Here is a 23,896-nt window from a genome sequence, read left to right on the forward strand (position 1 = left end):
ATGAAAATGATGATGGATAATATCTCGATGATAACAGTGTTTAGTCTTTCTGGGTTGAATGAGATCGCAAACTACAGAGTGGTTCTCTTTTCCTCCACCTTGCTTTATTATTGCTTGATACTAACCATCAACTGCTCTCTGATTCTCACCATTGTCTTGGACAAAAGCCTTCATGAGCCCATGTACATTCTGTTGTGTTCCCTCTGCATCAACGGGATTTATGGCACCACAGGCTTCTACCCCAAATTCCTCCTGGACCTGCTGTCTTCGTCTCACGACATCTCTTACCACGGGTGTCTCGTGCAGGCCTTTGTGATGTTTTCGTTTGCCTGCAGCGACCTGTCCATTCTCTCCTTCATGGCCTACGATAGATACCTGGCCATCTGTCGACCCCTGCACTACCACAGTGTCATGAACAAGCACAGGTTGTCCCAGCTAGTCTGCTTCTCCTGGTTGACCCCCTTCAGCATTCTAGCCATCAACATCACCCTTACGTCCAGGCTCACGCTGTGCAGCGACAAGATCCAGCGGCTGTACTGCGTGAACTGGGTCATCGTGTTGCTGGCGTGCCCGTCGAACAACACCACAGTGCACAGCATCGTGGCGTACCTCACCATACTGGTGTACGTTTTCCACGGGCTGCTGATCGTCTTATCCTACATGTACCTGGTGAGGACGTGTCGGGGCTCCATGGAGAACAGGAAGAAGTTCATGCAGACCTGTGTGCCCCATCTTACCTGCCTGCTCACCTTCCTGTCCACCATCGTCTTTGATGTCATGTACATGCGCTTTGGCTCAAAAAACATTGCTACGTCGCTCCAGAACTTCATCGCCATAGAGTTTCTGATCATACCCCCGATCATGAACCCCCTCATATATGGATTCAAACTGACCAAAGTACGCAACAAGATTCTGTTTTATTTAAATATTAATAGGAAGTATTCACAATAGAGCGTTCATTTGTTGACAATAATAATATTTGCAGTACATTTAGATTGGTCTATATCTTCTTGTATTTTACACCATTATTTAAAGTGCCGTTTTTGTATACTAAACTGCTTAGAGGTGATACCACAAGAATACATATCCCATCACACATCTATTTTGCCTGCATTTTACTTGTTGCAAGGTAAACCTCTCTGGTTATTTATTCCCTGCCTCAATGCCTCTAGGTTGCAGGACTACAATGTTTGGGACAGACACACACACACAAACAGGCAGTCCAATGGCTAATCTTCCAATCACAAATGTATTACTATAACAACCATAAAATATAGGTGAAAACATTGTGTTGCAATTAAAACATTACATATTGGCTATTGTTCGTGCTAGACTCATATGGCATATCTTCTAATAAGAAAAAAGACAATATAACAACCATACACTAAAAGCAAATACATTTTATTTTATTGAAAGACATCCGAAATACATAGGCCAGTGTTCGTGCTGGACTCTTATGGCCTAATGACTGGTCCAATTTGATAAATTTTAAGTTTTGGCTCTGGTTTTGCATTTAAGATTACAGAATGTTTACTTAATGTTGAGCAGAAAGAAACCTTGTTTGTTTGTCTTTATTTGCATTGTTATGTCCACTTTTGCAGTTATAACGTCTGGATTTCACTTTGTGTATAAATAAAGCCTTATCTACCCACAGGTAATATAAGAAAATTTGATTAAGAAATATATAATGCTATATATAACAACAAGGTTTAACAAAGAACTTGGCTTCAGACTTGTTATGATTCTGTCCCACATGTAGCAATACTATATACAATTTCCCAAAGTTTGTAGTGAATAAGAAAGAAAGAAAGAAAGAAAGAAAGAAAGAAAGAAAGAAAGAAAGAAAGAAAGAAAGAAAGAAAGAAAGAAAGAAAGAAAGAAAGAAAGAAAGAAAGAAAGCATAAAACTTATGAAGAACAATAGTTGCAGCACTTATGAAGAACAATGCGCCGCATGCATCACTCACCTAATGATGGGAAAATTTGTGCATTGTTCAATTTATTTAATGTTTAGTGATTTAAACAGTTTTAAACCAGCCTATGCTAAAAGGGACTAAGTATATCATTGATCAAATGCCTATATTTCTTTTTCATCGCCAATATTTGAACAGTTTCTAATTTTGCACAAAAATGAGACCTTCCCCGACTCATTCTGTTGGTCCTGATCAGCCTATGGTTTGATTTTGATTATATTTTAAACGGGCTGGTATTTCCTGGAAAAAGGGAAGGAAGTGACGTCTTAGTGTTGATAAATGCACATTTTTTATTTCTGACATTTGTTTATGATTGTTATTGTCTCATACCACAGAGCTGCCCCTCCCTTATCATACAATCCTGAGCAGGCTGCAGTTCACTTACCCCCAAAGAGACCAGAAATTAGACTTAATTTGTGGTCCTTAGACATGGTACCTTTAACTTGTTCAAATCAGAGAGTACATTTATTATGTTAAAACGCAATGCTGGGATGTTAGGTTAGAGGAAGCCATGTTAAAAATTTGTTTTTCAAACGTTGAGAGTTGAAAGGATAAACAATTATCATCATTATAATAATATACTTCCTTTTCAAATAGTTTCACATCAAAATTAGAAAATTACAATATAAATTGATAAGGATAAATATGAAATAAATCAAAACCAAGGGCCAGCAGTAGCAACACATATCTAAGAACTTGATTGGAGATTCTTTCACAATTCAGCTATTGTATTGACACATTGCTGAAAAGCTACATGCAATACATTCAAAATCAATAAAGCTGCTGCCGCCAAGGATCCTGGGAGGGGTTTGGACTATTATTAGTTGGACCTCCTAGTGCCCTTCTGGGTCCTCTGTGGTAGTGACATTAGGTGGGGTTCAATGGTTGGTCAATGCCTTGGTGGCAGTGGAGTTTCAGAAAAACCGACAACACCAAAGAGATGTTCAGGGTGGAGCGTTAATGAGTGTGGTATATTGTGTTCAGTGTGGTTTCAATTTAAGGCAGTTCTCACAGCCAAGGGGCGTAAGGGGCGCAAGAGCTGTGATTAACCATTGAAAACCTGACACCTCGTTGTTGCTAAATTGATGTCAGAAGTGGGATTAAACATTGATAATGCAGAAGGCGATTCCAGGTTGGGGGATTCCCATGAGGCATCCAAAGGATGGACCCAGGGAGGAGTGAGATTGTGCGGGGCGCACTGATGAGCCTATTGCAACAGGGTTGAGAACTTCCCAGAGGCCGTTGGCAGCCGCCTATTGGCCCCTATTGACCCCATTAGAGCCCTACCACGCACAGTTCTTCTCGCTGCCCTACATTGCTTCTGGAGTGTGGAGGAGTAAGCCATCCACCTTGCCCTGGCCTAGGCGGGGACGGCAGGGCGTGCACTCCACCTGGCACCAGCAGAGCAGCGGGACCTCCAGGAACTAACCAGGGGGCTAGAGAGGTGATTCGGGAAGCGGGATTTCACCGACCACAGCAGGGAGCAACTAGAGAGCCAGGAGGGAGATTGCCTGGGTTTTTTTTCGCTGCAGACTTACAGCTCTAAACCCGGCGTTGGTGCGGCTCTTGACGTGGTGGAACAGGCGGAGGTGGAACCCTCCACCCAACCCTGCCTGCAACCGTTCAGAGCCTCCGGACTACTATGAGGGGGAGGAAGACAGAGAGGTGGTCTTCCAGGCTGCGACTTCACCCCAGCATCCACCACCCACAGACCTACGTATGTCTGCGGCTGACCGCTGCTGTTTCTGCTGTTTCCGGTGAGCCCCATCGTGGACAAGCGGGCAGAGGGAGTAGAGAGCAGAGTTGCAGTGCTGTTGGGTGTGAGTGATGGAAGAAGACATTGGATAGTGCATAGGTGAAAGTAAGCAGACTGAGTGAGAATATTAATGTGTTTTTCAAAAGAAAGTGTGCAATCGAGGATGTCACCCAGACTCTTGACCTGAGGGGAAAGAGGGACTATGGAATTGTCGATGGTGTGGGGGAAGTTGGGACACTTTGACAGGGGTGGATTTGGAGCCATGACCCATGGTCCACCATCTCCTTTATGGGCCCTGGTGCGATGGTCGACACAGAGGGCTCCCTACCACAAGGTTGGTCACTTATCAACACCAAATTCAGGATAGTCGCTGGAGAGTTGGGCCAGATGAAGGGGAGCGTGTCCTTGTGGGTCACAGTGGGGCACAAAGCTACACCGCGACTTCTGGCTGGCTGACATATCGGACACTTGTATAGTTGGCCATGACCTGCTCCCTCAGTTGAAGGCTACAGTGAACGTGTCACCCTCTGCCTGGGATCCATGGTGGTAGAAAACTACCGTTGCAGCGGTGGAAAGGCTACCCGCACCAGCTTCCATTTGGGAATATGCCTGTCCATCCACGACTTCATTCTCAGCAGTGACGCCAACACCTCAGCTGTCAGTGACCATCCCACCAGCTTAGCTGACCATCCCTTTACTCAACCCGACTCAGAGCTCTTCAGCCGTGACCTACCGGGCACTGCAAGAGCTCCTTCAGCGGAGCAGTGAAGGCCTCTTATCCACTAAGAAACGGCCATTGGAGGAGCTGCTGAACCAGTCACTGGACATCATTGCAGCATGAGACCAGGACTGCACAAAGACCACCATGGTTCAACATCAGATTGACGCCGGTGATGCACACCCTGATCCTGGAGATGGCATAGGCAGTAATCAATGAGCCCTCCAGTAGTCCTTGGGCCTCACCGGTGGTTCTGGTCCGGTGCGCCAGCTACTGTCTAAAAGGAAAGTAGCTGGTGTTCCTGTGTCAACTATTGCTTGTTGAACACTGTAACAGAGAAGGATTCTCACCAAATTCCTCAGATCGACGATGCCCTGGAACACATCACCGGTTCCAGTTGGTTCAGCTCCCTACACCTCTCCAGTGGGTACTGGCAGGTAGCACTTGCCACAGATGCTCGGCCCAAAACAGCCTCTTCCATCAGGCAAGGGCTGTTGCAATACAAGGTCATACTCTTTGGCCTTTGTAACGCATGAGCAACGTTTGAACGGCTGACGGAGAGTTTCCTCATCAATATCCGTCGGAATTGCTGCATCGTTGAACTTGAAGGTCTCCTTGCCCCTGTTGCAGACTTTAAGGGGCCCCTCGCAAGCTTACATGAGGTGTTCGGAGCCATTCGCCAAGCTTACCTTCGCCTCCACCCGGGAAAGTGCCACCGGCTTCGATGAGAAACATCGTTCTGGGGCAATGTCATCAGTGGTGAGGGGGTGGGCACCGACCCGGCCTCGGTGGCTTAGTTGAGTGGGCGGTTGAGCCCTTTCAGCATTTTTGCCATCAACATCACCCTTACGTCCAGGCTCACGCTGTGCAGTGACAAGATCCAGCGGCCGTACTGCGTGAACTGGGTCATCGTGTTGCTGGCGTGCCCGTCAAACAACACCTTGGTGCACAGCATCGTTGCGTACCTCACCATACTGGTGTATGTTTTCCATGCTGATCGTCTGGTCCTACATCTACTTGGTGAGGACGTGTCGGGGCTCCATGGAGAATAGGAAGAAGTTCATGCAGACCTGTGTGCCCCATCTCACCTGCATGCTCACCTTCATGTCCACTGTCGTCTTTGATATCATGTACATGCGCTTCGGCTCCAAAAACATTGCACCATCGCTGCAGAACTTCATTGCAATAGAGTTCCTGATCATATCCCCGATCATGAACCCTCTCATATGGATTCAAATTGACCAAAGTACGCAACAAGATTCTGTATTATTTAATGTTTATGGGAAATAGTCACAACAGAGAGTTCATGTGCTACAATAATAATTGTAGCAATACATTTAGATTGGTCTATTTCTCCTAGTATTTTACACCATAATGATAACAGTAGCATACTATGCTACAAATAATAAGGGGATACCACAATGATGCTTGAACATATAAAATCACACATTTCCTTTGCCTGTATTTTACTTCTTACATGGCAAACCTTCTCCCTGGTTATTTATTCCCTGTTTCAATGTCGGTCTAGATTAACAACAGTTGGTTTGGGACAGACGGACACAAAAACATGCAAATCCAATGGCTTATCTTTCAAAAAGAAAGATTTAGAATATATCAACCATGCACCAAAATCGAATATTCTTTTTAAAATGAAAGAGATCCGAAATACATTGGCTCAAGTGTTTTTGCTGGACTCGTATGGCCTAGTGACTTATCTAACGAGATAAATATTTTATGCATATTTGGCTTTTGTTTTCACAGAATGATAACTTCATTTTAGTTAGAAATGCTCTACTTGTTCGTCTTCATTTGTACTCTTCGGTCCACTTTTGTTGCTAATACACCTGAATTTCCCTTTGGGGATTATTAAAGTGTTATCCATCGATTTATCAAATGCAGGATGGTAAAATAAGAATGTTTGATTAAAAAAGAATACTCCTGAGTAAGGTTTAACAAACAACCTTGGCATACGTTTATTTCACGATTCTGTACCACATTTCCCTGTTTTAATTAAAAAACATTCAGAAATTTTATTTTCCCTGATTTCACTAGTTTCAACCACCTATCTAATGTTAAAACGGACTGCGTGTAGGATATTTAATGCCTAAATTGCCTTACATTTTCAATATTTGAACATGTTGTAATTCTTCCAAAAAATTACACCTTTTCCAACTTTGTGTTGGTGTTGATCAGCCTGTGATTTGATTTCAATTATATTGTAAATAGGCTGGTTTTACTGAGAAAAACGAATGAAGTGACGTCTAAGTGTTGATAATGGCAAAAATGTCTGCTTTTTGATAACTTTTGAATTGCAAAATGTATTTCTAATTATAACTAACATTAGTTTAGGATTGTCATTGTCTCATACCACAGAGCTCGCCCTAAAGTGCTCTGAATGCACAAGCTCTAGTACTGATGTAGGTGAGCTTTGCAAGCCGTAAAGAGTGAAAATATAATAAAGCAGAAGAGAGCAAGATTTACAAAATAAACAACCAAAAATGCTGCTCCCTCCCTACATTTTTAATTTGAGAAGCGTTTATTACAGAGGCAGGTGCATATACCAATAACAGTGAAATATTGTGACGATCACTCCTTTGATGGACCGTGTTCCGGATTCCCGCAAGGCTCCTGAACAGTTCGGGCTATCAGACTATTTGCACTAATAGCGCCCTCCTGGTTCTTGTTTGCCTCGGCAATTGTGTGTGTGGTTGATAGGGGTTTGCACCTCTTTGACTGTCCCCTTGCCCCTGTTGTTGTTTGGGAGCCGGGCAACAGCTGAACCACACTCGCTCTACTGGTTGGCTCCCCTGCCGTTACCCGTCCTGAGGGCCCCGGCAGCCCTCTCCATCTTTGCCAGCAAACTTGAGGGACTATGTGTTGGCAGGGCCTGGCACTCGACCACTTAACCTCACTGGAATTGAATAAGGTTAAAGCACCTTACTTCAAATTGCAAGTCTTTCTTTCTTAGATAGATAGATAGATAGATATATACTTTATTAATCCCGGGGGAAATTCAAGTATCCAGTAGCAGCCGAAAACACACATAAAAACAATGCATTTGGATGTGCAAAAATACAGATATAAATAAATATAAATAAATAAATAAATAAAATGTCCATTATTGTTATCTATTGTCCTCCCTGCCTTTACTGGGAGCTGTTGTACAGTCTGATGGCCAGGGGGACGAAAGAGTTTTTTAGTCTATTAGTGGAGCTGGACTGGGACAGCAGTCGGCCACTGAAAACACTCCTCTGCCTGGTGAAGGTGTCGTGCAGAGGGTGGTGGGTGTTGTCCAGGATGGACAGCAGTTTGTCAAGGGTCCTTCTCTCTGCCACTGTCACCAGAGAGTCCAGCTCTGTTCCCACTACTGAGCCAGCACTCCTCACCAGTCTGTCCATTCGACCAGCGTCTCTCCTCCTGCTGCTTCCTCCCCAGCAAACCACAGCATAAAAGAGCACGCTGGCCACCACAGACTGGTAAAACATCTGCAGTAGTTTTTTGCAGATGTTGAAAGACCCCAGCCTTCTTAGGAAGTACAGACGGCTCTGCCCTTTCCTGTATAAAGCTTCCATATTTGCTGTCCAGTCCAGCTTGTCGTCCAGCTGCAGTCCCAGATATTTATAGGTCCTGACCACCTCCACATCGACCCCCTCGATGGACACGGGTAGGAGATGTGGTTTCTTCCTTCTGAAGTCCACCACCATCTCCTTGGTCTTGGAGGAGTTCAGCTGCAGATGGTTGGACCTGCACCACCTCACAAAGTCCTCAACCAGGCTCCTGTACTCTCCCTCCCTTCCATCCTTGATACAGCCAACTATCGCAGTGTCGTCTGAGTATTTCTGCACATGGCAGAGCCCAGAGTTATGCTGGAAGTCGGATGTATACAAGGTGAAGAGGACGGGAGAGAGCACGGTGCCTTGTGGTGCTCCGGTGCTGCTGACCACAGTGTCTGACGTGCAGCCCTTCAGTCTAATGTATTGTTGTCTCTCTGTGAGGTAGTCCGTAATCCATGTAACCAGGAGTGGGTCCACTCTCATCTCTGTCAGCTTGTCTCTCAGCAGGAGGGGCCGGATGGTGTTGAAGGCGCTGAAGAAATCAAAAAACGCGATCCTCACAGCGCCGCTCTCCCTGTCCAGATGAGAGTGGGCCCTATGGAGCAGATAGAGGATGGCATCCTCCACGCCCACCTTCTCCTGGTATCCAAACTGCAGTGGATCTAGTGCGTGGTGGACCTGGGGTCTGAGGACATGGAGCAACAGCCGTTCAAATGTCTTCATAATATGTGATGTCAGTGCTACTGGTCTGAAGTCACCCGGCTCCCTGGGGTGTTTTTTCTTAGGAACCGGGATGAGACATGAAGTCTTCCAGAGCATTGGGACCCTCCCCAGCTGCAGGCTCAGGTTGAAGACATGCTGGAGTGGCTCCCCCAGTTCAGCAGAACAGGCTTTAAGCATCCTTGGACACACTCTGTCCGGGCCTGCTGCTTTCCTTGGATGAAGCCTCCTCAGCTCTCTGCTCACCTGATCCTTGGTGATGGTGGTGTGGAGGGGGGTTGAACTGTCCATGGGTGTGGAGGGTGGGGGTGGGGGTGGTCTGCAGTCTGAGGTGGTGGAATTGGGGGAGGTGATGGACATGGTGTGGGTGTGAAGTGGACCATCGCTGGTTGTGGGAGCTGGAGTGTCAAACCTGTTAAAAAATAGGTTTAGCTGGTTTGCTCTTCCAGCATCCCCCTCTCCTGTGATGCTGCCCTTCTTCTTGCAGCCTGTGATGGTTTTCATGCCATCCCAGACCTCCCTCATGTTGTTATGCTGCAGCTTCTGTTCTACCTTCCTTCTGTATTCCTCCTTCGCCTCTCTCAGTTGGACCTTGAGTTCCACCTGTATGCGCTTCAGCTCGTCTCTGTCACCTTCCTTGAATGCCCTCTTCTTCCTGTTCAGGATGTCCTTGACATTACTGGTGATCCAGGGCTTGTTGTTGGGGAAGCAGCGTACTCTTTTGATAGGGACCACAACGTCCATACAGAAGTTCAGGTAGTCAGTAGTGCAGTGTGTGACCCCCTCTATGTCCTCACCATGTGCTCCCTGCAGCACGCTCCAGTCAGTACATTCAAAGCAGTCCCTCAGAGCCTCTGCTGCTTCAGGAGACCATTTCCTGAAGGAGCGTTTGGTCGTAGACTGTCTCTGGATCTGTGCTTTGTACTGTGGCAAGAGCAGGACCAGGTTATGGTCAGACTTTCCCAGTGGGGGCAGAGGAGTGGCAGTGTAAGCTTCCCTCACGTTGGCATACAGGAGGTCTAATGTCCTGTTCTTCCTGGTGGGGCAGCTTACAAACTGGTGAAAGTCTGGCAATGTGGAGTCCAGTATCACATGGTTGAAATCCCCGGAGACAGCGATGAATGCGTCTGGGTGTTGTGTTTGCAGTCTCGCGATTGTTGAATGTATGACGTCACACGCGGTCTCTGCGTGCGCCCGCGGAGGGATGTAAACAACAACAGCGATGGCGTGGGAGAACTCTCTTGGTATGTAGTACGGTCTGAGACCTACCGCAAGCAGCTCGATGTCTCGGTCGCACACGATTTCCTTCACCGTAACATGCCCCTGGTTGCACCATCTGTTGTTGATAAACAGCGCGAGTCCCCCTCCTTTGCTTTTGCCGCTGCGTCCACAGTCTCGGCCCGCTCTCACTGTGGTGAATCCAGGTAGATCCACATTAGCGTCCGGGATGTTCTGGGTTAGCCAGGTTTCAGAGAGGCAAAGTAAGCTGCACTCCCTGAAAGTCTTGTCCATCCTCACAAGGGCAGCCAGCTCGTCCGTCTTGTTGGTCAAACAGTTCACATTCCCCATCACTATCGACGGAACCGAGGGCTTGTACTTCCACCGCTTAGCCGCTAGCCTAGCCTTCACCTTCGCTCCGGCTCTGCAGCCTCGGCGCCTCCTCAGCTCCGCAGGTATGGGGTGGAAAAAGCCGTTACGTCCCATTGTTTGGAGTGAAAGCAGTTTCTCCCTTGAATAAACAAGATGTCCATCGCTTTGCTGTCCATGACAAGTCAGTGTATCCATATAATATCTATAGATCTACACATATAAATAGTTGATAAAGTTAAAAGTTTATAAAAACACACTTAAATTACTAAAAACAACGCAACACGCACGGAGCTACTGGATAAGCGTCCTACTCGCGTCGGCGCCATGGCAACATAACATTCTTGCATTGGAATATGAAGTACCCTACCTGTATACCCATGACAGACACAGGCACGCGCACACACCCCACGTCAAGTCAAAGGCAGCGACAAATACACGGAATTGCACACACACACACACGCACACACGCGCACACACCGTACGTCAAGACAAAGGCAGCGACACACTCGCTGAGCTAAGACGTTATGTTTTTAAACATAACGGCTCCGCCATCGACACGTGCGAAGGTAAGAACCCCAAACGCACGCACACACACCGCAGCGACACTCGCCCAGGTAAGACGTTGGGCACTATTTTAACGGTCTGAAACGCAAGTGAGAAGCGCCAAGCGCAAGTAGCTTTGTGGGCGGTTCTATGGTGATGTTGCGATTTTACCGGCGCATAAATGACTCTTGCGCTCAGCGCAAATCTAAAAAGGGTTGGTCTGAAGTAGCCTAGGTGTGGTTTGGGCGTAACGTGCAGTAAACCAATGAGAGTGCCATCTCCCATCCCCTTTAAGAGCCATGAGCGCATTTGAATCTGACAAGTTGATATTTTCACAGCTCGTTTGCAGTCTCCGATGAGACAGATACATGACTGCATGAATTTCAAACCTCAAATGGCTCAGTTTATGGCCAAATAATATGGCCTAATTCACAAATGGAATAGCGTTTTCTTCCACAACTTCAGAAACACTGAGTCCTCAAATAAATTTCGGCACAGGAAACTTAACACACATATGATATGCGGTAACTGTGGTTCTATTTAATGATAGACGCATTAACATTAACAAACATTGTTTCTTACCAGTATTGTATGCATTATAGTTATCGACTTGTGTTCCTAATATGCATGTGTCCCCCCATTAATATACATTGCCATGGACTGTATTATGCATTACGTGTTTAGTTTGCGTGTGTTTAAACAGATGGATGCGCGCCCGCTTTCATTAATTATTTTACACATACACACACGCACGCACGCCCGCATTCATTCATTCTTTTTAACCTTGTTTTACGCGGTAAAACAAGGTTTTCTCACTATCAAATACTCATCAATCCTAAAAGTTATGGGCTTGTACTCGATGTCTATGTCAAGAAAATATGTGTTTGCTGTATGTTGTTTGCAGATGCATTGATTTAAATCGGCACACGCGCAGGTAAGAACACACACGCACGTGCACACACCGCAGTGACAATCGCCCAGGTAAATCGTTATGTTTTTAAACATAATGGTTCTGCTGTCGACAAACTTTCACAGGTAACACAAACTGTCTATAGACTGTAGAAATTGCGATAAAAGAAGGGAAGAGACAATTTCTCACCTCAACAAGCAATGGCGGGTCGTTCATTTGGTCATATAAAAAACGTTTAATTCAAACATCGCACCGACCGGCATATCAACACATAAATCATGTGATCTTAAAGAGACATGTCCATATAACACAGAACGAAAACATGTCAATAACACAGTATGGTGAATTATGTCTATAGAGTCAAGACTACACCTTGAGCCTCCAGAAATGTCTTTACACTTTGTTGCTCAAACTTAATATTACTCTCTTCCTTGTGCCTCCCCAAATGTCTTGCGATATTGATATCCCCCCTCCCCCCTGCGGACTGTTTTAGTTGTTTTATTTTTCTTATGTTTTGTGTGTAGGCAATATGTGACTGTAGCCTACTGCTGCCTGTCTTGGCACGGACACTGGAAGAGATGTTTAATCTCAATGATGATTATTTTCAACTAATCAATAGTAGTTGCCTTGCATTTTAAAATGTCAATGCACTTTTCAGCCCTGAATAACAGTAAAAGCTATTTAATAATTGATTTGCATGCAAAGTATACAATACTTTCCATTAAACAATTACCCCTGTTACCATAAATTGACAAATGTTATCATGTAATCAAATGCTCACATACTAGCTTCTTTCAGACACACATGTAAGTCCTGATATTCTCCTGATGGGCCGTATGTGGGACCAACATATCCTGACATTTGTACCCTGAAAATCTCCTGAATAATACTACCCCTGCGGTAGTTTTTCCTCCGTAGGAAATGTAAATTACCTTAAATGTGAATGATGAGTAGAAAGTTTGTGGCTTGATGACGGTTCTGCATGTTATTGAGTGGCCCCCTAAATGATAATCAGCCTGTTGCCTTTTGTTTGCTGAATAGTTAAAAATAATGTAAATGTTGGCACTGCTTTTAAGAGTCATTTGTGGTGAACTTAATGTCATACGTTGTACAATTATAAGCAAAATTAAATTATCTTAGGCGCTCAGAAATTTGTTACATTATTGAATGGGGTTTCCACATTATTGCGAAAACTCTAGTTACAATAATTAGCAGCATAATATGAATCATTCTAATGTCATATCCACTGAAGAAGGTAGTTCCTGTGCTGTCTAACGGGATTGGCCGATTTGAGCTTGAATGCTCATTGGTTTCCTGGACTGTCTCCTGACTATACTTTAACCGAAACGAAAGTGGACGGACCCTTTAGGGATGAGAAGGACAGGAGAATCGCTTCCTCTTTAACCACTATAACCTGAATGAGCATTGTGGGACTCCAGCAAAGACTGGTAGGGTTTCATTGATGAATTTGTTGTAGGCATTTGAAAATGATGATGGATAATATATCTCTGATAACGGTGTTTAGTCTTTCTGGGTTGAATGAGATTACAAACTATGCAGTGGTTATCTTTTTTTCCACCTTGCTTTGTTATTGCTTGATACTAACCATCAACTGCGCTCTGATTCTCACCATTGTCCTGGACAAAAGCCTGCATGAGCCCATGTATATTCTGTTGTGTTGCCTCTGCATTAACGGGATTTATGGCACCACAGGCTTCTACCCCAAATTCCTCCTGGACCTGTTGTCTTCGTCTCACGTCATCTCCTACAACGGGTGTCTCATGCAGGCCTTTGTGATGTTTTCGTTTGCATGCAGCGACCTGTCGATTCTCTCCGTCATGGCCTACGATAGATACCTGGCTATCTGTAGGCCCCTGCGCTACCACCGTTATATGAACAAGCTCAGGTTGTCCCTGCTGGTCTGTTTCTCCTGGTTGATCCCTTTCAGCTTTCACGCCGTCCTCATCACCCTTACCTCCAGGCTCACGCTCTGCAGTGCCCAGATCCAGCGGCTGTACTGTGTGAACTGGGTCATTGTGTTGCTGGCATGCCCAACGAACAACACCACACCGAGCAGCATTGTGGTGTATATCACGGTACTGGTGTACGTTTTCCACGGGCTGCTGATCATCTGGTCCTACATATACCTGGTGAGGACGTGTCGGGGCTCCATCGAGAACAGGAAGAAGTTTATGCAGACCTGTGTGCCCCACCTCACCTGCATGCTCACCTTCATGTCAACAGTCGTCTTTGATATCATGTACATGCACTTTGGCTCCAAAAACATTGCTCAGTCGCTGAAGAACTTAATTTCCATGGTGTTCATGATTATATCCCCGATCATGAACCCCCTCATATATGGATTCAAACTCACCAAAGTACGCAACAAGATTCTGTTTTATTTACATGTATATAGGAAGTAGTCATAATTGAGGGTTCATGTGTTGACAATAATAATCGTAGCAATACATTTAGATTGGTCTATATCTTCTTGTATTTTACACCGTAATGTAAAGTGTAGTATCAATGACTACAAAATGATGAGGTGATACCACAATAATGCAGGAACATATCACAACATACATTTCCTTTGGTTGCATTTTGCTTGTTGTAAAGTAAACCTTCTCCCTGGTTATTTATTCCATGTCTCAATGTCTCTCTAGGCTGCAATCCGTACAACATGTTTGGGACGGACAGACACACAAACGTAAACAGAAAAAAATACTATCTAACAACCATACACCAAATTCAAATACATTTTATTGCTTTAAAAGACATCCGAAATACATAGGCTAAAGTGTTCGTGCTTGACTCCTATGGCCAACTGACTCTTCTAATGAGATACATATTTTCTGTCGGTTTTGGCCTTGGTTATTAAAGGAGACATATTATGGTGTTTTCACAACAAGTAAACATAGTATTTGAGTTCCAGAAAACATGTTTTTGAAGCTGTTTGCTGGATATAGCTTTTAGGAAAAAATAAAACTCTCTACGGCTATTCCCCTCTGTTTCAGTCCCTTCAGAATGCGCTGTTTCTGGTGTCTGTAGCTTTGATGCAAATGAGCCGCTGCCCACTGACCACCAATGAGCTGTCAGACTTAACCACAGCATGGAGGAAAAGGGATTGTTGCCGTTTGTGGACACCTGGAGCTCTATATCTATATAATGTAATATAATAATAATAATATTATATTTGGATATTTATCACATCTCATCTCATCTCATCTTCGTCCGCTTATCCGGGGTCGGGTCGCGAGGGGAGCAGCTCAAGCAGGGGGCCCCAGACATCCCTTTCCCGGGCCACATTGACCATAATTTATATAATATTATATCTAATATCACGGCCAAAAGCTATGTGCGCCTCGGATGATATTATGAATCATAAAGACTGCGTCTGACGTCTCTGGCACTTCCACAACAAGTAAAGACTCCTAGTGGGGAAAAATCTTGGCCATGGTTGAGAATAATTGGTTGAAAGGAACTTTGGCCTTGACTCTCTGAAGTCCATGAACTGTGACATGGAGGAGAAAGGGAATGTACTCCAGGAGCTGAGCTGCCGGACTGCCGCCGAGCTCCCTGCGCCGGAGCTGCCAGACTGCCCCCGTCGAAGCCGTTCGGCCGTCCGGCGGTGTACTCGGGAGCTTAACTGCCGCCGAAGCTTTCCGGCTGCTCCGGTGGGTGTCCTCCGGGAGCTGAAAAGTCCCGCGGGGTAGCTCGGCAGCAGTCCGGCAGCTCAGGATCCCTTGCGACACACTGAACACGGCGAACACACCCACGGCCACCACTGATTCAAGTTTAACAAACAATGTTGACTTAAACTCACGCTGACAAATTCTGTCCCACATGTAGCAATTTTTAATAAAAAAACATTTGGAAAATTCGTTGTTAAAAAATATTCATTGATTTCAACAGTTTCCACCAACTTTCTAATGCTAAAAGGGACTACATGCAGGATATTTCAATACACAAATTGCTTTACTTTATCAATATTTGTACAGGTTGTAATTTTTCCCAAATTGACACCTTTTCCAACTCTGTTGGTTTTGATCAGCCTGTGATCAAGCCTGATCAACGTCTCAGCCTTGATGATGGCAAAAATGTCTGTTCTTTGCTAACTTTTAATTGCAAAATGTCTTTCTGATTATAACTAGCATTAGTTTATGATTGTTATTGTCTCATACCATAGAGCTCGCCCTGCAGTGCTCTGAATGCTCGGCTGAAGCACCACCTGCAGCCAAGCACTTTGTTTTCTGAGGGGTTACATGGTTTGATGTTCAATTGTTCTTTATGAGTGGAAATAAAGGCAATTGCCGTAGTTTTGCATTGTGTGAAGCACAACAATTGTAGTCCCTTAATAGCCTTAGGCTCGTGTCTGGTTCTTCCCTGGCCGATGCTAGCCTGGTCCTACCAGACTCTCGTACTTCATTTCATTGTACTGAGAGTCTGGACCTACTCAATTGACAAACGTTAACTCACTTAAAGGCGGGTGTCTGTTGAAGTTTAAAACTATTGGTTCTGCCCAGTGCCACTCTGGATCTGCCATAACCAATCGCTAACGTTTGGCCAGGAATCAAGTTGCACACAGGCTGTAATAAACCAAATACCGTGCGTGAAGATGTCCGTCAACGAGAGCTGACTTTAATGTCATCGTTCTCAGCCACTCCCTCTGTTCGCTGATTGGACCGCCAAAAATCTGTCTTCCAAGGAAACCATGCATATGAAGCAGACCCAGGCCTAGTACTGAAGTGAAATGAAAATTGAGCGGAAGTAGGTAGGTGGGCGGTGCCAGGCTAGCCACATTGGTGTCAGAAGTGGGGTGTTGGTTGGTGACCATGCCCCCGAGAGGACACCAGGATGTACCAGAGAGATGGTCGACCATCTGTCTACCAGGGCCTGGCAGGGTCGAGCATCTTGTCGGCTGCTCAGATGTAATCCCCTGATGCAGCCTGGAGCGCCACGTATGCTCACCACACACCAGCTTGAGGTAGAGAGTGAGGGAATTAATGAGTCAGTCATGTATAAAGGAGGATGATTAGGGGGCCAGATTGAATGAGCCTGGTTGTGCCCGGACACTGGGGAAACACCTGCTCTTTGCGATATGTGCCCTGAGATCTTTTATGACCTCAGTGAGTCAGGACCTCGGTATTACGACTCCTCCGAAGGACGGCGCCTTCCACAGCACAGTGCCCCCGTCACTACAGTGGGGCATCAGGATTGATATTAAGGCCAGAGGGAAGAGTGCCACCTATCGGCCACGACCAAACAACACTAAATCCACTTGGTATTCCCGGGCGGTCTCCCATCCATGTCCTTACCAGGCCCGACCATGCTTAGCTTCCAAGATCAGACGAGATCAGGGGTGTGCATGCAATATAATACAATACAACATATTTCGAATCCACACATATTATTAAATTTTTTATTTGTTTTAAAATCGGTTTTATTAGAGATGAATAGGCGATTTTACCGGTTGAATGGTTGGACTAGCAATGGTTTGACTGCTTGTACGTCAAGGGTTATGACACCTTACTGAAGTTCTTTTACAGTTATTGATTTTCAAAAAAAATATTTCCGCTATGGACAGTTCATGAAGTGAAACAAAGACCTCCCTGAGCACAGAAAGGTTATGGGAAATGTCCTGGAAAATTATACACAAAACTTTGGGAACGCTAAGCTAAATGTCAAAGGGTTTCAACTACTGTGCACCTCTTGGATTGATTGATTGATTTAAATGTATTTCGAACATGTAAAAGAAAACAGAAAATATCATACAGAAAATAATGATGTTACACAAAATAGAAAGCATATTTAGATACATGAATGATAAATACATGATAATTGTAACAACATGTTCGAAAAGGAGTTTACACTTATTTAATCCCGCCCCTTCTCTGTAACTCATTGTAATTAAGCTTCCTTAGTCATAATAATACCTATTATTAACATTTTAATTTATAATCATTAATATATATATCTATATAATTTTTTTAACGTATCCAAATATATAATTTTCTAAAAATAAAATGTATTACTTATATGTTCATCTCAAATATATACTATAATTTCTTACACATTTCTCAAAAAATAAAAATAAAGAAAATAAATAAAAAACATTAATGACAATATATATATATTATCTCACTATTGATATATTTTAGCAAACAAAACTATAATTTAATTCAGAAATTCAAATTCAAAAAATTCAAAAAAACCAAATCATTAAGTTTGAAATATATTTGCGCTCATCCATTTGTTAGTGGTGGTCAAATATTCAGAGAAAGAGCTCAAGGCACTGATGTCATTGGATTGCACTGTAATGAGTCATGTTTATCAGTCAAGGTTGATTTTGGGTGCGAAAACACACAACAGAGAGGTTGTAACCAAAGGTAACAAAAATGGGTTGATTGAAAAAGGTGAGGGCAAGGTAAGTAAGTAAGTAACATGTATTTATATCGCGCTTTTCACAGATAAGGTCACAAAGTGCTTTACAATGTGCATAGAAGATAGAAGCATAGTAGGAAAATGAGAAAAACAAATGCTAGCCTGAACAATTTGACCCTCTTCAATTGACCCTTTAAACAGTCCACGACCACAGCAAACCCTAATGCTGGTTGGCAGAGTATTCCAGAGCCTGGGTGCCAAAGCGGCAAAGGCTCTATCCCCACATGTCTTCAGACGGAGGCGTGGAATGGCAAACAGATTTTGATGGATAGACTTGAGAGACCGGGATGGGGTGTGTAGGTGAATTATGTTGGCAAGAGGGGGCCTGACCATGTAGAGCCCTATAGGTTATGGTGAGGACAGATTTGTTAAGTGAAGAGAAGAGTGAATTGCAATAGTCAATACGGGAGTAAAAGAAGGCATGGATGAGCATCTCTATTTCTGACTGAGAGACTACAGCCCTTAATTTACTTATGTTGCGTAGGTGGAAAAAGCAAGATTTAGACAGTGATTTGATGTGAGTGCCAAAAGACAGGGATTTGTCAAAAGTCACCCCAAGGTTTCTTATACTAGGCCGGACCACAGATGACAAAGGCCCAATGCTCTGCTTAATCAGAGGGATAGCACTGTCTGGCGCTATGATTAAGATCTCAGGCTTATCTGGATTTAGCTGCAAGAAGCTTTCAACCATCCAGTTGTTTACGGCGTCTATGCAATCTAGGAGCCTTGCAAGTTTGGATGACTCAATTTGCCTGAAGGTAAAATAAAGCTGGATGTCAAATAAATGTAAAAAAGTCCCAAAAAACGTTAAGGTGAAAGTCCAATTTAAATTCTTCCCTCAATGATTGACCTGTGGGCTGATGGCTACGGTTCCCAGGCCTCTTTCCCAGCCCTCCGACCATAAACCAGTGCCGTGTTCCAATACCCGTACTGTCCGTACTTACTAGCCAAATTTTGAGTAGATAGTACGTTCCAATTCAGATCTGGCGAAAAGAAGTATACTTCAAGGACCCGGATGTCGTACTCAAAACGGGCTAATCGTGAAGTGTGGATTGAAGGACACTTTCCGTACTCAACAGCAGCCATCTTAGCTACGTAGCGGAAGAGGCGGAGCCAGGCTGAGCCAAAGTCGGCGCATTTTCCACATAGCCTGCATTAAAAGAGTCATTTTGTAGTTTTTATCGCTTTTTATAGCTGCTAGGCGTAAAGAGTTCACCGTTCAAAGCGGGATGTTTATTGCGGGGGAGGAGCCGCGGCGGCAGTCGTGATCGTAATTTCCGGTTAGTGCACCACGGAGTACTCGATTTGGAACAGCACTCACATCTGAAAAATTAGTCCCAGTTCTTCCCATAGACAACGACCAGCTTTCTCAAATTGTGTTTCAACGTTTGGTTGAATCATTCTACCATGACGAATTTCGGACATGTTTCAACTTGACGAGTTTGCATGTTTCAGCCATAAACTTCAAATCAAAACCGGTTCCCTGGTCCGTCAGAGCTTCCTCTGTGATCCCCATAAACTGTAGAGCCTGAATAACTCTTTGTCCACAGCTTTGGCCGTTGCTGAGCGAAGCGGTATAGCTACCTGTTAGCGGGGTGCATAGTCCATCAGGACAAGTTTGAACCGATGTACCCGACTGGATTTTGGGAGGGGTTCCACCACAGCCACAGAGGGTTGCGGTAGGCGGTCTATGGGGCCGTTTTCAGGCAGTGAACACAGTAGCCTTGGACCGCCCGTTTCACACCTGATCAGAAGAACCGAGCCAAGGCCCTCTCATCAGTATTTCCACTGCTAGGTGTGCCCCAAGTTGGGTGTATTCCATGAATAACACTCTGGAGGCATAGGCCCTCTGCACTAGTAACTCCTCCACACATTCCCCTCTCTCTGTTGAATAACCCGATACAGCATTGCATTTTTCACACAGAGATGTGGATATGTGACCTCACTTACCCATCCTTGTATTTCCCCTTCCATTACTGCTGCATTACGCCAGGCCTGGTCCAGGTTGAGGTCATTGGGTTGGGCAGTGGAGAAACGCCCTTTGCTGGAACGACCCACCCCAATTGCCTCTGGGAATTGGGAGAACAGTTCACTGGAGCCGGAGCCCAACTCAATGGCCGTTGCTGTGTTTGTATGACTCTTATCAGGTGGTTCTTCCTCTACAGGGGACTCGGAGCACGAGTCCCCGTCTCCGAGACCTGAGGCATACCGGGGTGGAGTGGGAGAGGCTTCTGCACAGTCTTTCTCCACCTGTGGCACTCCAGGTTCTGACCTTCCGGGCTCCCATTCCCATCCAAATAGTGGGCAATCTGGGCAGCTTACTGTTTAGCATCTGGGGGTAATGCTCAAATGCAATTATCCATCACCAGTCTGTCGATGATGGGATCATATTTCCATGCATGGAATTTTTGAGCCCTAGCCAGGAAGCTTTTTCCATAGTGGGCAAGGATGGCAGATTTGAGGGTGACATAATTCCACTGCCATCAGATCTCGAGACACCGTCTGGGATTTTCCACTCAAAAACGGGGCCAGGATCTCTTTGGCGCATAAACAGACACCAACAAACTAGTTGAGTGCAAAAGTAACAAAGGGGGTTTATTTAAAAGGGTGGGGGCAAGGGAGAGGGGGCAAGGGAGAGTGGGAAAGTCCAACGTAAATTCTTCCACGTCCAGGGTAGGTTTACTCTGAGGCCTTCAGGGGTAGGCTGAAGGCTGGGTGGATAATAATAGATACAGGCGTGAGACACAGGGAGCACACCAATTAAGTTGCTCTCTTCTCTTCTAATCCTTCCTTGAGGAGGGAGGTTCTTTTCCTTTTGTAGCTGGCCAACCCTCTTCTGGCCTCATGGCCAGCTGCTGTTTCCCATTTCTCATGCAGCAGGTATGCTGGATGATACTGATTGTCCACGACTTCTCCAAGCACTTGTCTTTTGGGGAAGAATGTCCTTAGTACTATTCCCCTTTTCCCCTTGCAGAGGGATTTTGGCATCTAGGGCTCCGTTTACATGAGGACGCTTGCGGGTAAAAACGACAAAATATTTTATCGGAAGTGCCTTCGTTTAGACGGTGACAGCGTCTTTGTGGCTTAAAAACGCAAAAATCTGAAACCACCCTCCAGAGTGGAATACTTGAATACGCTCCGCCCTAGCGTTTCCGTCTGCACTGACGAGACGCAAAACTCTGCTCAGATCTGCTCACGTCGCGTACGCGTTTACGTCACATTCATGCGCCAGTACAGGGAATTAAACAAACATGTTGGATTATTTCCATGCGTAGGGCCGTCAAGCTGCTCTGGCAGCTCAAATAAACTTAGAGGAGTCTTTCCACGAAATGTACAGGATATGAACATATAGTATTACTGAACAGAGAAGGATCTGTAATTATGTTTTGGTTTTCGCGGCGCAGATAAGAGAAGAAGGAAGATTCTACGCATGCGCTCAGACATGGCGGTGTTGTGTGATAGTGTATCACAGCACCACCTAGCCGCCTGGCATGCATACCCAATCGAATTCCACACACTTTTGCGCCACCGTATGCATGCCTACCGAAAACACTTGTCTAAATGCAGAATAAAAATTGAAGACGCGACGCCCCCTTTGTGTCTTCTGTTCAGACCGTCATCATGTAAACGTAGCCTAGGTCCTCCACACTAGGGTTAGCAGCATGTGTTCTCTATGTCATCTATGTACCGAACCAGTTGGGTACAGGAATAAAGCTTTTGTGGTCCACTGAATATTTCCACAGAAATATAAGATACTTAAAACAGAAACCTTATTGTCAAATTACTTCATTGGCAAATCATTATTTTTTTGAGTGATCCAAGTTCTACAGGGTCAGTGTCGCTACCCCTTATGATGCAGCGACAGCTGTCCTGCCTAGGCCGGCAGCCTGCTCTCAATGAGGTGGGGTAGGATTCTCCGTGACTTCGTTCCATAGTCATCAAGTAAAGCAATGCCTCTGGCAGTCAGTAGGAATGAAAGAGAACGAGTTTTATGAATGACTGATGATTCGGATGACTGCCAGAGTTCTCTGTCAATCTGGGTGAGAGGATTCTGAAGGGACAAACTCATATAACCCTATGTCATCCAGGGTCACAATGTGAATACATTGCTATATACACTTGACCTTCGAGAGAGGGATACATCCAGTTCTAAACCACTGCCTATGGCGGTCATCCGGAATTCATAGAACCGTAGTTGCATGCGTAACCCTCGTTCTGTCTGCCGAAAGCCTCCTGACAATGAGATTCAACCCTAGTATCAACGTTTCTTAAATAAGTCTATGAAACACTTAAGGTCTATAAAAGTTGTTTGAGTGTATTTGAAAATATTTAAAATACATACATGATTATTATTGTCAAGCATAATATGATTAATTCTAATGTAACATCCACTGAAGAAGGTAGTTCCTGTAATGCTGAATTTTGCTTGTATGCTCATTGGTTGCATCGACTGTCTTCTGACTATATTTTAACAGACACAAAAGAGGAGGAACCCTTCAGGGATAAGGAGTACAGGAGATCCCTCCCTCTCTAACCACTATAACCCTGATGTGCATTGTGTGACAACAACAGAGAGTAGTACCTATAGTTTCATTGATGAATATGTTCTAGACATATGAACATAATCATGGATAATATCTCTATGATAACAGTGTTGAGTCTTTCTGGGTTGAATGAGATCACAAACTACAGAGCGGTTCTCTTTACCTCCACCTTGCTTTATTATTGCTTGATACTAACCATCAACTGCGCTCTGATTCTCACCATTGTCCTGGACAAAAGCCTTCATGAGCCCATGTACATTCTGTTGGGTTGCCTCTGCATTAACGGGATTTATGGCACAACAGGCTTCTACCCCAAATTCCTCCTGGACCTGCTGTCTTCGTCTCACGACATCTCCTACAACGGGTGTCTCGTGCAGGCCTTTGTGATGTTTTCGTTTGCCAGCAGCGACCTGTCCATTCTCTCCGTCATGGCCTACGATAGATACCTGGCCATCTGTCGACCCCTCCGTTACCACAGTGTCATGAACAAGCACAGGCTATCCCTGCTGGTCTGCTTCTCCTGGTTGACCCCCTTCAGCATTCAAGCTGTCCTCATCACCCTTACGTCCAGGCTCATGCTGTGCAGTGACAAGATCCAGCGGCTGTACTGCGTGAACTGGGTCATCGTGTTGCTGGCGTGCCCGTCAAACAACACCACAGTGCACAGCATCTTGGCGTACCTCACCATACTGGTGTACTTCTTACACGGGCTGGTGATCATCTGGTCCTACATTTACCTGGTGAGGACGTGTCGGGGCTCCATGGAGAACAGGAAGAAGTTCATGCAGACCTGTGTGCCCCATCTCACCTGTCTTCTCACCTTTATGTCCAGCATCGTCTTTGATACCATGTACATGCGCTTCGGTTCCAAAAACATCTCACCGTCGCTGCAGAACTTCATCGCCATAGAGTTTCTGATCATTCCCCCGATCATGAACCCCCTCATGTATGGATTCAAATTGACCAAAGTACGCAACAAGATTCTGTATTATTTAAATGTTAAGATCAAGTAGTAGTAGTCACAAAATAGTGTGTGGACAAGAGTTCATCTGTGGACAATAATCATCTTAGAAATACATTTAGATTGGTCGATATCTTCTTGTATTCTATAGTATAATATAAATTATGGTATAGATTATGGAATATAT

General features: G+C 44.8%; 3 protein-coding genes and 1 pseudogene across 3 annotated transcripts; all 4 read left to right on the top strand.

Annotated features, from left to right (window-relative positions):
• Positions 1-951, top strand: LOC115533544 (olfactory receptor 2K2-like). Its single transcript, XM_030344091.1, has one exon. It carries the CDS (start codon positions 1-3, stop codon positions 949-951), a length of 951 nt encoding a protein of 316 aa, XP_030199951.1.
• Positions 952-4,031: 3,080 nt separating this feature from the next.
• LOC115533545 (olfactory receptor 51B2-like) lies at positions 4,032-7,352 on the top strand (annotated as a pseudogene).
• A 5,802-nt stretch (positions 7,353-13,154) lies between these two features.
• Positions 13,155-14,336, top strand: LOC115533469 (olfactory receptor 2K2-like). The gene has a single exon (XM_030344017.1). The coding sequence runs from the start codon at positions 13,251-13,253 to the stop codon at positions 14,184-14,186; it is 936 nt and encodes a 311-aa protein (XP_030199877.1). The 5' UTR covers positions 13,155-13,250; the 3' UTR covers positions 14,187-14,336.
• Positions 14,337-22,819: 8,483 nt separating this feature from the next.
• On the top strand, positions 22,820-23,761 carry LOC115533045 (olfactory receptor 2K2-like). The gene has a single exon (XM_030343235.1). The coding sequence runs from the start codon at positions 22,820-22,822 to the stop codon at positions 23,759-23,761; it is 942 nt and encodes a 313-aa protein (XP_030199095.1).
• The last annotated feature ends 135 nt before the right edge of the window (positions 23,762-23,896 follow it).

Source organism: Gadus morhua, chromosome 20 (genome assembly GCF_902167405.1).
Source record: "Gadus morhua chromosome 20, gadMor3.0, whole genome shotgun sequence".
NCBI classification, from domain to species: domain Eukaryota; kingdom Metazoa; phylum Chordata; class Actinopteri; order Gadiformes; family Gadidae; genus Gadus; species Gadus morhua.